This window comes from Rhinichthys klamathensis, unplaced genomic scaffold (genome assembly GCF_029890125.1).
Source record: "Rhinichthys klamathensis goyatoka isolate OS25496 unplaced genomic scaffold, OSU_Roscu_1.1 h1tg000314l_1, whole genome shotgun sequence".
Taxonomy (NCBI): domain Eukaryota; kingdom Metazoa; phylum Chordata; class Actinopteri; order Cypriniformes; family Leuciscidae; genus Rhinichthys; species Rhinichthys klamathensis.
In genome coordinates, this window is record NW_026606832.1 from 873407 (window position 1) to 890296 (window position 16890).

At 37.2% G+C, this 16890-nt stretch overlaps 1 protein-coding gene across 4 annotated transcripts; it reads right to left on the reverse strand.

The window, feature by feature from the left end:
- Positions 1 to 241: 241 nt before the first annotated feature.
- Positions 242 to 16033, reverse strand: uspl1 (ubiquitin specific peptidase like 1). 4 transcript variants are annotated; one of them, XM_056271277.1, is made up of 10 exons: positions 15782 to 15899; positions 14502 to 14653; positions 14108 to 14230; positions 8850 to 9480; positions 6318 to 6428; positions 6101 to 6230; positions 5844 to 5969; positions 5553 to 5713; positions 1110 to 1571; positions 242 to 1076 (listed from the first exon to the last, which is right to left on the reverse strand). In XM_056271277.1, the coding sequence occupies exons 2-10, from the start codon at positions 14619 to 14621 to the stop codon at positions 271 to 273; spliced, it is 2670 nt and encodes an 889-aa protein (XP_056127252.1). In that variant the 5' UTR covers positions 14622 to 14653; positions 15782 to 15899; the 3' UTR covers positions 242 to 270. The 4 variants fall into 4 exon arrangements, with proteins under 4 accessions (XP_056127252.1, XP_056127250.1, XP_056127251.1 ...); XM_056271275.1 differs by having other exon boundaries at positions 242 to 1571; XM_056271276.1 differs by lacking the exon at positions 14502 to 14653 and having other exon boundaries at positions 242 to 1571; positions 15782 to 16033.
- Positions 16034 to 16890: the final 857 nt, after the last annotated feature.

Here is a 16890-nt window from a genome sequence, read left to right on the forward strand (position 1 = left end):
ATTTATAAACAGACATCTGTACAAACCTTTACAATTACCTTGTTCATAATGTGATCTTCAAACATTGCGCCATGTAAATGTTCTTTAGTCTCCAAGTAGATCAGGCAAAATATGAACTGATTTCAATTAACTGATGTTGTACCACACGCTTTCCTAAAAAAAAAAAAAGTATTTCTTTCCAAATAGAAAACTACAAAGAACAGTTCTTAGAAACAACTTAAGACACCAGACCAATCTCATGGTTTTTAAAGTCTAAAAGTCTTTTCTTAATCAGAAAAATATATCTAATCCATTAAAATCAGTACTCTCAATTGCAGTCTGGCCCATCCCTGATTGTATATATTCATCAAATATGGAGTCATTAGTAGAAGATGAATAGTTTAAAGTTGCTTCTGGAACCACAGTTGCTACTGAAGAATTTTGCTGTGCGCTTCCATTTGTCGTCTCGCCATTCTGGCCATTGTTCAACATCTCCAGGAGACCCGTGCTGTCAGGTGAGAGGTTACTGGCGGTCGTCACAGGTGACAAAAGCTCAGCGAAGAACTGGTCATATGCCGGGCTGTCGTAAGCCGAAGTGCTAGAGGTGACGGAGTAGGGCGACGAGAGGGCCGTGCTGTCCGGTCTGGGTGCAGCTTCTCCTCCGCTTCCCAGAATCTGGTTTAGCTTGGCCAGTTTCTTTTTCTTGGCCTTGAGCTTTTTCATTAACTTTAGCCTGAGGGCTTCTGTAGTGTTAATGGGCTGCTGGTCTGCTGAAAAGCTTGGAGTTTTCTTAACAGGTGGACGCATACCACCAGGAAGAGTGACTGGTTTGTGTTGAGGCGGTACAGCAGGATTCGCACAAATTGAATTTGCCAATTTCTTGGTTATGAAGCCACCAAACATGTCGGCCGGCTTTGCTGGTAGAGCTTCATTTTCGCATTTCAGACTGAGCTTTGGTTTTGGAGCAGGAGGAGGAAGTCTCACTGGTGTAGAATGGAAGGATGGATGCCGTTGAAGTAATGAGGACAAAAGTGGTGAAGGTGCATGTACTTTTGTAGCCTCTGATGATTTCACCACAACTGGATTGGCCACAGAAAGTAGTTCCCTTTTCAAATCAGAAGGTTTTGGAGGGTTTGAAGGTTGACAACTGGACAAACTAGATGCTACTGAAAGACTAGGGAGAGTGACCGGAACGACGGCTGGGCTCTGGGGAATCTGAAGATCCTCAGTGACTCCGTTCACATCAACAAGAGTGAGGGTCACAATGTCTGTGTGTGACAGACCCTCAAATGTGTCCAGTAATGTGGTGCTGCCAATGGATGCATCCAGAGTGCTGACAGCAGTGGAGTCTCCCACAGTAAGCGCGCTGATGACACACGTGTCATTGGCCACAGAGTCTGACAGTTTGTCCGAGAGTTTATCATCGACATCTGTGACCGCCGAGGGAGCTGTCAGTGAGCTAACCACTGAAGCTTTATCTTTAGTGGAGTCTGCCTCCCAGAAAACAATGTGAATTTCATTGGCAGGAAATGAAAACCTCTTGTGGATTTTGCAGTGAGGGTGTTTCAAATCATCGAGTTCCATCCACGAGCCTTTAAGACAGAACACAGACATGTAAATTAACTAGGATTATAACCTGTCAATCAAAAGCGGGCGGAAAAACGTGTCAGACTGCAACTCATACTGTGTGTGAAGAAAATCTCTCTTTTATTGAATTTAGGGCAAGTTAACGTGATAACGCATTAACAGTTAAAATTCAAGGACACTTAATAATATTCAACAATTTGATTGATCTGACTGTACTGACGCTGTTGAATGAGAACTGAACTCAGACGGACGATGACATAATTTTATGAAGAACTGCTTTTTAGATGAAATGAACTTATTTAATACTTGATGATCTTTACAACGGAACTGAATCAACACTTAACTGACTTCAGCTGAACAACAGTCGAAATGCATAATTTTCCTGTTATCACTGAAAAGCTGCTTTAAAACAATCTCTATTGTATAAAGTGCTATAAAAATAAAGGTGACTTGACAAAAGCAGGCTCTATTTGACCCTATCACTCAGTTCAAGCGGCAGCCAAGGGCGTAGGTTTAGGGGGGGGACGCTAGGTACTAGTCCCAATCAATATTTTGAGATGACAAATTTGTCCCCACCAATATTTAGCAAGCTCCTTTAAACTGCTATTTTGATATCTGCGCTGCATTTGGATCTTTGCGCTGCTATTTGGATCGATTCCAACGGCCAGGACGACGACAGTACAAGATACGCCGTAATTTGATTGGCGGCGGGGTATCTGACAGGCAGGCTATACGCGCGGGCCGGGACTACTTTTTGTGCTTGCGCTCACTGGCGGCGAGCGGGTGGTGTGTGCGTGTGTGTGTGTGTGTGTATGTGTGCGCGTGACGACGCCGACGGTAAGTTACCAGGGCTGTCTCTCTGCCTGCCATATACAAAGGCCAGAGTAAAACATTTTAATATTCCGTTTTTTTGTAGATCAGCTATGTGACCCAAGAAGAAGAAAGGGGACATACGAAGCTTTTTCATAAAGCAGAGTGTAAGTAGGCAAAAATAACTAGCCACACAAATAACTAGCAGTAGTAGTGACTTCTGCAATCTTTCAAGGTTAGGAGCATTAATTATGGGCGGCAGTGGCTCAGTGGTTCATGTAGGTTGTCAATCCCCGGTTCCACCTGACCAAGTGTCGAGGTGTCCATGAGCAAGACACCTAACCCCAGCTGCTCCCGACGAGCTGGATGGCGCCTTGTATGGCAGACACCATTTACCATTTTACCATTTAATTAGGGGTGTGCTGATAGACTCATAGAAGTCAGCGCCTTAATAATGTAACTATGTCATGTATATCAAGAGGCCCTTGACAAAGTGGACCTTAACGATGTAGGCCAACCGTTTGTATCTGTAAATGACAGACGTAGGCATCTGTTTGGAAAGTTTAGATAAAAGGAAGGAATCAAGAAAATGCAGTAAAATGTGGAAAGTAGCCATAATGCAGTTATAATTTTGGGTGCCAAATAGAATAAAGATGTTTTTTTTGCTTTGTTTTTTGGTTTATTATTATGCTCCAAAAGTTCTCAAAGTCTACCTCTTGCAACAGTTTTTTTTGTAAACATAAATATGCTACTAACGTACATAGTAAATTATGTTTGTTTGTTAAACCGTATGGTTGGTCAGCATTTCACATTCCCAGGTATTAACGTGAGTGTGAGTATTTGTTAGAGGTACTGGAGGGAAAAAAGTATTTATAATAGAAAAAGGTTATTATATTTATTTATTTAGATTTGTTTTGCTCCACAAGTTCTGAAAGTACTTCCTTGTGAGAGTTTTTTTGTTAGTGTAAATACTAATGTACATAATAATTTATGTTAAATAAAATGTTTGGTTGGCAGCGCAGAGCGCGAGTCGTCTCTTCCACTTCCACAACATGCATGAACATCAGAAGGTTATGTTGAAAGATACAGTACAATTTACCGAAATGTATCATGTCTCATGTAATGCTCAATAAGTGTTTCAACCACAGAAAGATATCAATAAAACAGCTAGTGAACAATGTCACTTAACCTTGCATTTACCTCAGGAAAGTTATCCAATGTTCACAGTTTGTTAGTTAGGAATAAAATACACTAGAGAGGAGCTTATTTACTGTTAATAATATATGCATGTTTGAATGAATTTGAAAGACAAGTGTTAATGAAATATACCTTGTGTGCAACAAAGAGGAATACAAAGATATTAGTTTTTATCTGCGTGTAATTATTATATCTGAAAATAAATAGTAATTTATAGGGGTGTAACGATACTTGAACCGAACCGAAAAAACGCGATACGTATGGCGATACTCTCAAGGCGAACCGAGCACGCCCCGCCCCCTGCTGCCCCGCCCAGCCCCGGCTCATTGCACCTCATGTGTTATGTGTACACAACGAATACAGGGCTGTTGCCTAACCACCATTAACCACATATAATCACAATAAGCTCAGTGTTTTGTTACTTTTGATAATAAGCAAGGTGTAATCTTTCAAATTATGTCTATTTGATCACGAAATGCAAACAATAAATGCCGTTTTGGCGCTCTTAGATGTGGCGTGACAGATATCACTGTATGCATGCGGCAGCGCGGGGCGCGATCATCTCTTCCTCAGTTACAGAATAAACATGAATGGACACCCGAAGGTATGTTGAAAGATACAGTATACTTACTGAAAGGCATCATAACTCGTGTAAACACTCAATCAATGTTTCAACAGCGGAAATACGTCAATAAAATGCTTAGTTTTTCACATAGCTTTATATTTACCTCAGGCAAGTCATTTAGTGTCCACAGCTTGCTGGTTTGCTAACTCTTTCACTAAATAAATGCTATATATTAGCCTATATATTATATTTTACTTAACCTGTTTATGATATCTTGATTATTTAATGTATGTTTAAAATAGTTGTCATGAAAATAACAGCAACTGTGTAAATTATTATATGAAAATAACAGCAACTGTGTAAATTATTATATAACAATAACAAATTAGAGTAAAAACATGTTAATGCAAAAATTGCCTTATGTGCAGTTTACATGTTTTCATACAATTTGTTATTTGAGTGTTGATTATTATTATATCATTTAGGCTAAAAGTCTAGGCTCTGTTGTTAAGCTTTAATGTTATAGTAATGTGCAAGTAAGGGCTGTAGTTTACAGCATTAGCAGATCATTTTGTTATCCTTGAGAAACGTTTACTTGTAATTGAATTAATTTAAAGACAAGGACACAATTTGTTCATTAAAGCACTGTTTAATAAAAAATAAAAGCAATTTTAGCTTTCTAAACCCCCCCACCCCACCGAAATGAACCGAACAGAACCGAACCGAGACCTCAAAACCGTGGGACGAACCGAACCGTCAGGTTTGTGTATCGTTACACCCCTAGTAATTGAATTCAATAGTTTGGGCTCTGTTGTTAACCGAGTAATCGGCTATCGGTAGAGAAATGTAGTATCTGCGTATCTATCAAATTACCTATTATTAATTTCAAATCATGCATGTTTGGGATAAACATTTCCATATTTTCCAGAGCAACTAATCAAAGATAACCAGAAGAATTGTCTGTAAATCCAAGTTGATAACAGTAGATCATTTTTTAGCTTATTTTTTGGGCACAGCATCTAAGCAGGAATGATGTGGTGTTTTTAGCAACATTAAAATAAAATAAATAATTTACTACCTTATAGATACCAATACCTTAAGTCAGTTGTGCATGTGTGAAATATAATTACAGTTCAAGAGAAGTGTTTTTTATTTTAATCCATTGTAATTTATTCCTGTGGTGACAAAGTCATCCTTCAGAAATGATTCTAATATGGTGCTCGAAACATTATCATCATCAATGTTGAAATTAGTTGTGAAATTTGTTTTTCAGGATTCTTTAATGAATAGAAAGTTCAAAAGAACAGCATTTAATTGAAATATGAATACTTTGTAACAACTTTGGCTCCAAACTTTTGAATGGTAGTGTAAGTAGATCAGCTAATGAACTCACAGAATCAAACTGGAGACTCACCATTGCTCTGACGGATCCAAGTGACGAAGTGCTGAAGATGCTTTTTGTACTGGATAAAAGTGCTGACATTGTAGTGCACGTCCTGGAACTCAAACGAGTATTTAGAGAGGTCTTTCCTGGGCAAGCCCTCCACAAAGTGCAGTGCAAACACAGGGGACAACCTGCAAAAAATGAACAGAAAGACAATTATCAAACCACAACGACCAACAGAGTTTCAAATATTCAATTGTGATGAAGCAAGGTGATAAGGAAGAAAGAAATAAGGGAATTTATAGTTATTCCAACTCTTACCGTTCAAGCACCATTTTCCTCCTCTGGTTTTTACGGTTGCAGTTACTGCACTGAGTGCGGTGGATGGCTTTTAGTGGGTGCCAATTATTCAGAATCTGAGTTAATGTTGTAAGAGTCTTCTCAACACTGCAAGACAAAAGGAGGGTTGTGTTACGTGTGTGTGTGTGTGCGCTGACACCAAAACAATTATCTACTAAATCAAAAGCCGTTTAATCACCAAATACAAATGATTTTAAATTAAAAGTGTAAATCCTTACCTGTCGCTTACAGTATAACTACAAGAAGTGCACTTAAATTCCCAACGGACAGTATGCTGGAAAAGATCCTGAGCCCACTTGTCTGACCGTAGAAGGAGAGGGAGCGCAAACACAGGTGTTTCCTGCTGACCTGCATGACAGACAGAAAGATTATCACTCGATACAAATGCCAAGAAACACGTTGAAATAAAATGATTTTATGAGCAGATGTTTTTACCAATTTCACACTTCAGTGTAGGCTGGAGGAGTTTGAAGAGTGACTGACGGTACGCAGACAGCTGCCGCTCTGCCTCATCCAGGACATCAGCAGGGACTCTAGTTACCTTATCTGCCAAGGGAAAAACAGATAAGCTCTTAAAAATATTCAAATTAACTAATAAAAACCTTTTAATTTCATTAAAAATTATAGTTTATTGATATATGGGAACATACATCATTTTATTATGTAAACAACTTTTAAATTTATTTTAATTTAAAAGTTAGACTATTTTATTTTTTATTCTAAACTGTTTTAATTATTCTTATTTGTTTTGATTATTTTCATTTTATTTTAAGTAAAGCACTTTGAATTGCCATTGTGTATGAAATGTGCTATATAAATAAACTTGCCTTGCCTTGCCTAAATGTCATTTTATATCAATATAAATGTATTAAAGTGCCCCTATTATGCTTTTTCTAATATTACATTTCATGGAGTGTGTAATTTAGCCGTTTATAAATGTAAACGTTTTTAAAGATCAAAGTGCACAACAAATAAAGTTGTCGTCTCCTAAAAAAAATTAAATGATTCTGAACTGCCGAAACGAGTCATCAGCAATTCCAGTCTCACTTCCAGTTACATATCTACGTAACAATGTAATAAATTAGCATAATGCCAGCCTAGGGTCTAGCCGCGTTTCCACTATCGGGCCAAAAGCGTTTCCACTGGCACTCTTTCTTTTGTGAGATAACGGTAAATACCAATTTACCATTAGTGTGACTAATGTGCAATCTTGACAAAAATAAATGTATTATGGTCAATGTATCACTTATTAGTATAAAACATCGATGTTTGGGTTTTAATTTTTAGGTAAACAACACAAAATCCACTTTTATCATGTACGTTTTGCAATCTCGCTAATTTCCAGTGATTTCTTTGATTAGTTTTCTGATAAAACTTAAATTTTTTGGTGAAATGAGTTTGTGTGACGTTGTTCCAGAGGAGCGTGTTACTGGCAGGATTTTTAGTGAAGCACTGCGGATCTTTTGGTCCGACTGAGGAAACGCAGCATGGTTTTTGGCTCGGCGCTATAAATTCGAGGGTATTAGTCCAGCCCGGCCCATTGAAAGTCCTGGCTCGCTCTGGCCTGACAGACAGTGAAAATAGTAAGCGGCTATTGGCTGCCCGTGAAAAACGTCTACTTTGACCAGCTCTCAAACACTGTATGCTGAGGTCTGGAATAGTTTGGTTTGTGTTGTCGAAATTTCAAGAAGACAAATCCACTTTGCAAGCACTTCTAAGGGATGAGGACTCCTGCTGGAACTGATACAGTAAAACTGACGCCATCATTACTGTTTGTATCACGGTGTATACACAAGTGCTGAGAAAAAATCCAGAGCTGAAGATCAGATTATGTGTGTTTTGTTTCCTACATGCACTGTAAGTGGTTGACCAATCTCAACAGACTGGGCCGTCAGACCAATCAGATCCGAGTAGGCTCGCGGAAAGTAGAGATTTAATCTTCGAACAAACCATTTTCAGACTCTTCTAGAATTAGGTGTAAATTGTAGGAGACCACGACAACAAAATTAAAAACCTTTAAAATAGCATGATAGGGGCTCTTTAAATATATAAGTAGTATAATTTTTTTTTATATACATATATTATGATTGGTAGAGGTGGACGATATACCAGTAAACACAAACCAGTACAAATTTGTCGACCAGTAGAGATTTCTCTTTATCGCGGTTACGCTCATGTCAAACAGCTGTGCTGCGGGATCACAAAAAGCTCAACATTTGAATGCATTTGAATGCATTTTTTCAAGCCTTGAGGTTGAAAAACAAGTTATTTTAGACCATTCAAACGCAATAAGCAGCGAAAGAGCTCATTTACACTTCGTGTAATGCATCGTGTCATTTATGTCTTAAGTGAATGTAAACAGATGGGGAAAGAAAATGCTATTATTATATATACAAATACTTTTGTTACTTTAATAAGAATAAATGTATTTTAGTGTTGTGTGCTATGTAGCTATGTAGTGTTTTTGTACATTTGATTAGCAGTACATATGTAGTAGCTATTTCTTATTTCTAATGCTTTAAGATTTTCAGGTAGGTCTATTTCATTTTTGTGTATTCATAGAATTTTTTCATATTGTAATTATCAGTTTCTTTGTTCTTATTTTATCAGGTTAGTAGGCTAGTATTAGTTTGCGGTATTGGAATTGGTGACGAGAATTATGAAATTTCGATGGTATAAAAATGTTTTAATATCATAAGCAAAAATAACTATCATGATCTATATAGTTATCAGAAAATAAAATTACTCATGACATCTCGTGATATAAGATTTTGGTCATATCGCTTACCCTTAACCAATGATATCTATTTATAACAAAAATCGTGTGTTGATATTTCATTCTGAATAATACATATAAATAATTTTAATTTGTAATATAACTATATATTAAACTCACATAACATTATACAAATACATATATGTGGTAACACAAGGTGGTCCCTTTAGTTAATTTTCTCTTCCTTTTACCTTCACACTGTTGCTCCTTGGCTTTTAGATATGCACGTGTCTTGTCATATGTAGAGCAAAGGTTCCAGACGGCGGAGTTGCTGCAAATCTCTGAAGTCAACTTGTCTATGAGCTTTACATTCTGACATGGAGTCTCTCTGATGGTCTTGCAATTCACGAGCATCACCAACAACGAATCCAACCAACACAGGTTGTCCTCATTTTTCCAGAAGAGATGAGGTTGCACAGGAACCAGCTCTGATGATTCCATATCTACATCCATTCCGAAGATCTCCTCGACCTCATCTTGAGTACTAGATACACAAACATCCTTCTTGTCACACAGATCTAAATCCTCATGGGTAGCAGCAGGTAGCTCTTTAGGATGTTGTTCCTCAGTGCCCTTAATAGAGACAGTCTTTGCCAGTATTGATTCTTCACCAGCATCCTTTGGAAGGGTGTCGTCAATGACATCAGCACCACATGGCTCAGGCTCAGCAGACAAAATGTCCAGTTTCTCCTCTCTCGATCGCTTTGAAGGGGAGGATGCTTCATCGACATCGGACAGGGAAGAGATGTTCCTCTTGCATCCATCTTTAGACAAACCAGCACGCACATCTTCCAGAGATCTACTAACCAATGGGTAAAGGCACTGCAAAGCGACAGAAAAACACACCACAGATGTAAATGACCATTTTACTGGCCCATCAGTCTTCTTTAAAATGAGTCACAAGCATCAAATATACGACAAATATCATATTACCAAAAACAATAAACAGTTGGTCAATATCACAAAACTTGTCAAGAACATGTTCAGCACCTCATACCAAAAGCAAAAGGAAAACAATTATATTTTGCAGTAAGTAAATAAAGGCTAATTTTAGAACAATATTTTTTTTTTGCCACGTAAAATTTAATTAACATAATATTGACATTTTCATAACAAATTAGGCACATTTACCCTCTCACTGTAATTCAAATTTTTACTGGAATGTGCACATGCATTTTACTTTTTTGAGTCACAAGATTTTCAGAGATGATTGTCATCACTTACCTCTTTTTTTTTTTTTTTTTTAAATCAACAGCATAAATCACATCATAAATGTGAAAATACAATTTAAATGTTTTATTTTTCCCAATGTCTTTTGGAACGATAAAACAAAGCGGCTACAAATGGTGTTCACACCGATCGCGAAACGATTGATTCTTGAATCTAATTCATGCCTGCACGATAGGTGGCGCTGACTGGAAATGCATTTTACGCCTGCACACTAGGTGGCGCAACCCATTATTCAGCTGACCGTCTTTGACCACTGAGAAGAATCATTGAAAAGTTGGTGCATAGCATCAATCATGGGCAAATTTCAAACAGCGTTTTTTGCACCCTTGAAGGGCACTTCGGGAAGGGGACGTCATTTGTAGGAGCGTTCCAAACAAAAGCGAACAACTGAATCCCTTCACGAAAGGCCCTTCCACAGGTCCGTTAGCAAAGGGAACATGTAGGGCTGCAACAACTAATCGATAAAATCGATAATAATCGATTATGAAAATCGTTGTCAACGAATGTCATAATCGATTAGTTGGTCTGCTTACGTCACGGGGAGTGTTTACTGGTGATTGGTTGAAACAGGCCAATCAGGATGCTCTCTGTCTTACACGCGCTTCGTGAGGCACATACGCACACACGCAAGGCCTCTCTCCCTCCGTTGCTCTGCCGCGCGCTCGCGCTACACGGTTTGGAGCACAGTCTCTTCTGTCTTGCATGCGCGCTCAAATCCCGGGAGTTTGAACTAATTTGCGGGCATCAGGGAGCCGCATAAGCCGCTATCAATATGCGGGTGACTCCCAGAACTTCCGGGAGACTTGGGATGTCTGTATTTTGTCTCGAGCATCAGGTTGCGCAATCAGTTCGCTCGCAACATAAGTGATGGATTAAAATAGCGCTACCGCAGAAATAGGTTAAATTAAAACAGTCTTTACAAAGCGAAGCACTAAATATAAAGGCAGTTAATAACAGCAGCAGTAAAAGATTGTTTTAGTCACTGTACTCGGTGGTTTTCAGCGAATGCTTGTGCACTAATGCATCATTTTTCCTGTCTTTTTAATCAAGCCTGTTAGCTTGCTGCGTACCTCCATTCCGTTCTCTATTTACAGCATTTGTCTATTAAGTTTTAATTGTTTTTCAAACGCGATCTACTGCAGCTCTACGTTCACATGCTTGTTTTCAGTCTTTCTATATTTATTTTATCAATGTATCCTTATAATTCAATTAATTTTAAATAAAAATTAAATTAATTATATATTTAGATGTTTTTAGTTTATATCTTCACATCTGAACAACATGTCTGTGTAAATTTGTTTTAACAAAAATTGTGTTAAAACAATATGTTGGATATAAATGTTTTTTTTTTAACATTAATTATGGTTGTCAACTTGCCATCAGGATTATCATTAAAAACAATGCAAATATTGATATTACTAAAACTCAATGTGTGGCACTTTTTAAAGTACACTTTTACACATAAATATCCTAATTTAGGGTTTTAAGTAACACTTTATTTTACGGTGTCCTTGTTACATATGTTGTAATAACAGTAAATTATGCATAATTACATGCAACTAACCCTCAACCAAATCCCAATCATACCCTATTCCTATAGTAAGTACATGTAGTTACTTAATATCACTCTGTACTTAAATATATAATTACACTGTAACAAGGACACCTTAAAATAAAGTGTAACGGGGTTTTATTTAGTCAATAAACAAAAAAATAGAATTAATTTTTTTTTATCCGATTAATTGAAAAAATAATCGTCTGATTAATCGATTATCAAAATAATCGTTAGTTGCAGCCCTAGGAACATGCAATGGTCACTGCAAGGAAGTAATTTAATAATTTATGGTCATGTTCTGCCCTTCAGAGTGAGTAGGGCATAGTCTTAAGCATAGGCGTAGCCACGGGTGTGCCAGGGTGTGCCTGTGCCACCCACAGTGGCAGCTGGCACACCTAAAAATAGAAGCAGAATTATTTTTTAAAGTCTTAATAAAAAAAAAATTCTAAACTTGAACTATTGTTGTTTACTTACAATATTTGTAAGTTCAAATTTAATTTAATTTTTAAATTATTATCGTTAACAGAATATCTGCCGACATTCGGACTGCCAACCAATCCGCAAACAGCCTCTGACTTTCTGACGGTTGCGCTGTTGAGGCTCGCGCACGCGCAGCCTCATGAGGAGAAAATTAATGGAAACAAATGAGCGCAGTTCACACAAAGAAACTTAATGAACATAAATTGGTTAAAGTTTTTTTATGTAATGTGGAGTTTTTATATTTATAATATGATACAGTTAAGCAACATCACACGACCACGAGTGCTGAATACCATCAAGATTGAAAATGTGACATTGATTTCATATGGCAGCCGCAGTTCAATAAAAAAGTAATTCATATCAAGTCACTTATATTTTAGACAATAATGTTTTTGTTCTATTTGAACAGCGAAAATAGTTCCAATCAAAGATCACAGCAGAACCACAGCGCATCTCATAGGAACACATAACCGCATTACTGAATGATTCAACGCTTTAACCGAATCGGTTGAGTCAAAGATTCAACTTCCTCATTCCTGAACAATTCAGTCATTTGAACGAATCATTTGAATAAATGACTCAATAACTCACTCATTAAGACGGTCACCTGCCGCCCCCTACTGGTGGTTTAGTTTCGTGTTTAAAAGGCTATCATTCTTTTCGATATTTCATATTTGTATATTCAAAAAATATTTAAAACAATCTCATAACATTATTTAATGCAGTTGTAATTTTTCAGTGTAAATTAATTCATTTGATTGGTAACAGCCATATAGTGTCTTATTATTCCAATTGAATTTATTGATCAAATTTAAGAAAGATGAAACATTTAAAACGATTAGGGAAAAATGCTCTCTATAAAGGTTAAAATATCATACATATGCAATTTAAATATGTAAAAGCTGACTGAACACTGACGAGAAAATTGCTTCAGAATAAATTATAATTTACAACACACACAAAAATATTTTTCCGTATAAGCAATTTTTTTTACTTGGACAAGTGAATGACCAATTTACTTGTTCGAAGGACAAGCACATGAAAAGCCTTACCCCCAATTTCCACCAACTGCGGAATGGCTGCGGATCCGCTCAGGAACGGCGGCGGAGTCAATAGGTTTCCATTAAAGTCAATGTGTGCATTTTCACTGACTGCGTTCCGACTCCGTCCCAGCTCCTGCGTCCTGCAGCCCCCCGGAGAAGATACGCAGAGTTTCTATTTTTGCCGGATGCCGGAGAACGCCGCATGAAGTCGAGCACAGAAACTAAATAAAACATCCGGTAATTTCCAAAATAAAAATATAGTTTTCCCTTTTCCAACAAGAACAATATTTAACTTTATTTACACAGCCTACTACTTTCCCAATACATTCAAAAAAGAACCCAAATAAACATTAAGCATTTTATAAGTTGATTATATTTAATTATAAATATAGTATTAGAATCACAATAATCTCCACAAAAAAGGGAGATCAGCAGGTCAGCACAGAGTTGTTTCCCCTGTACTCCTCTGGATGGAAACAAACTGTTGTTGGTTTTGTGGTTCTGTTTATTGAAACTAAATCCTGTTATATCGCGCGATTAAACGTAAATTCGCGAGATATCGTATGTCCTCGTGACTTCAGCTGTCAGTCATGGCCGCAGCCGTTCCGCAACAAATCCGTATCTGGTAGGTATTGCCGGCGGAGCACGGATTCGACACGCAGCGGAGCCGATCCGCAGCCGTTCTGCAGTTGGTGGAAATCCGGGGTAAATGTTGAGCCCTGAGTTATATTGTATATAGGCCTAGTATTATGGTTATGTGGTGAGCCTGAGTAGTTTTACACATCAGCCCAGTCTATTCTGTAAAGTTAGTGATATGCCGGGTCAGGTTTTTAGTTGCATATTAATCTGACAATAAATGTGGCACACCCAGTTTTTCTTATGCACACCCAGAGATGATTTTCTGGCTACACTACTGGTCTTAAGTTTCACAATGCAACATTATGAATTATTTTTTATTCAATAAAACAATCATTTAGTCCTTTTGATTTTAGGGTAAAATGACCCAGATATATTCTTGACAGGTTTTAGTGAGATTCACACGATTATCTATTAAAATGTCAGTTCATGATAAGCAAAAAAAAAAAAAAAAAACATTTGTAATGTTGTAGAAACTCAAGTGTTAATGGATAACCGGCCTCACCCCTGGATTTGTACAGAGCATAACAGTCTCCTCCAAGTTGAGAGCATAAAAGCGGAGGGCATTTTTCTGACCTTTTACCAAGCACCAAGGACAGTTCCCAGGTGAGGCATTTCTGTCTTCACACTGTAAAAACCAAGAACAACAGATGAGAAATCACAGAAAGCTTTAAAACAAACAACCACACTCCTTACAGAAAAAGACATTAGTGTACAGTACATAACTAAAGTGCTTCTATGACTATTCTTTCGCCTTTTACATCACAGATTTCCGTGTTGTTTCTCGTTTGTGGTGGGCATCAAATCAATACAATTGTCCATACAATATAGAAATAATTTTGAAGGTGACAGGGGAGCTTTGCACGAGTGACAGAGGAAGAGAACTGAGCATAACTGACTTTTCCCAAATACCCCACCACTGCTGGGGTCGGAGCCCCTATACCAGTGCCTTTGCTGTTCATTTTCACGCCACTGAAGTTTCCATTCTTTGATGAGTCCTGCTGCCATAAACTTGACATAACCTTGTCACCTGGCTCACCGCCTGAACACGCTGCAGTGAGAAAGAATATTTCATTTCTGAGACATCAACTGACCTATTCCAGGCTGATACACAAAGCAAACATTTCAAACTACATCTGCATTTACTGAAGGAAATACAAGTGCATGCCAGTCAGTAAGAGAACAGCATTTAAAGTCAAGATAGATATGACGATATGGAAGACTATAGCAAGCAACTATTCATTTGCTATCGTCTTTTCTTCCATATTGTGATACCTGTATATCTGATTGGCTTCTCAAGCAAGAAAAAAAAATGTAGGGCAGGACTTGACTTTGTTCAATGGAAGTTGATTGGATCATTGTGGTTTGCTACTGCTTCAATCTCATGTGAGTGACAGATTGCCACGCCCTCGCGCCAGTAAACACGTCATCAGAGAAGACATGTTGCAAAAGGGAGGTCAAAAGTTATAAAAAGTAATCAAGTTATTTTGATTAATTATTTAGGCTCATTAACTTAAAAAAATAATACATTTACACGGGTAAATTTAACAAAAACTGCAATATTCCGTAAGAAAAAAACAAGAATTGTCCATTATGATTTCATGGTGACTAAATTTCACTTAGTTTCAGGGCTAACGTACTTTACAATCAGCGCGCGACTTGTTTTCAGGCCAATCACAATTCAATATGCAAATATATGTTACGACGACCATAGACATAATAAATACGTAGGCCTATATTTATGTATCTTTTCTGTATCTTTGTAAAGCGCTTTGAGATGCAATTTTTAAAGGCGCTACATAAAATAAAGTTTATTATTATTACTTAATGTTATGAATGCTGAAGGAATAGCATGTTCTGCCTTGCAAATACTGACAGCCAAATCAATTGGTTTTCAATCGATCTTATAACGTTACGTTAGTACTGTTTTCTTACTGACATTTGAGTTTGTGAACAAGCGTAGCTGTAATGTCGAATACACACGACTCTTCCGATTATTAAATATATACACAAACACATACAAAGTCTTTAGATATTTAAATATGTTTCTTTGCTGGCTAATAAGATCAGGCGCTAACAACCACGGCAACAGTGATCTGAGATGACAAGCAGATCGCCTAGAAAAAGATTGCATTCACAACAGATTTCCGGGGTGCACATAATCTGGACCAACACATACCTCAAAACCGGATCGAATGTTGAAAATTCCCACACAGGATTTCATACACGCATTTGATAGTTCCAGCACGCCGGTAGGAGACATTTCAATGTGCATGCTCTCAGTCGTCCACTGAACGTACTACTTCCGGTTTTGTAGGAAGAAGTAATAAAGTTTTTACAAAGCTTCTTTTACAGCACAAGAGCGCCATCATATGGATAGTCTGCGTGCATTATCGAACGATTGAATATACTGTCGAAATTAAATTAGGCAGCAGCAGGGATTGAATAAACAAACAACAACAACAACATCAAAACACTCAAGCCTAGACAATAATTAACAGTAGAAACACGCAAATAGACAGGCAGAAACGTGTTAAATGAGATATAAATTATTTAGAATGTTGATAGTGTTTATAAATATATTGTAGCCTAAAGTTAATTTGAGCATTTAATATATTGTTACCCACAATTTATCTCTCAAACTTTGTTTGCATTTGCACCGTGCGAGTGTAATTATATAAACGAATGGAGAGAGCAAATAACCTCCATAGGCTACGTCAATATATAAACATAGCCAAATAAGGAAAATGTATTAGCCTAATTTTAAAAGCAGCTGTTTTAGGGTTAAGTTTTCATATTTGGGTAACACTTTACAATAAGGTTTAATTTGTTAACATTAGTTAATGTATAAATAGTTAAGCCAATGTATTAAGCTTTGTTAATGTTAGTTCATAAAAATACAGCTGTTCATTGTTTGTTCATGTTAGTTCAGTGCATTAACTAATGCTAATAAATAGCCTTAGTTCAGTGCATTAACTAATGCTAATAAATAGCCTACAACTTTAGATTTTAATAAAGTGTTAGTCAATATTGAAATTAAAATTAACAAATATTAGCCTATAAATACGGTAGAAGTAGGCTATTGTACATTCTTAGTTCATGTTAACTTATTTACTATGATATAATGAACCCTTATTGTAAGTGTTACCCATATTTGAAATGACACACTTTCAAAACAAAATAAGACTACATCGATATCATGATCAGTTGTGTCGTGTTCACTTTAAAGTCTAGGCTATTCAAAACGAGACAGAATAAGGGCAATGGAAAATAGTAAACGGAGGTGTT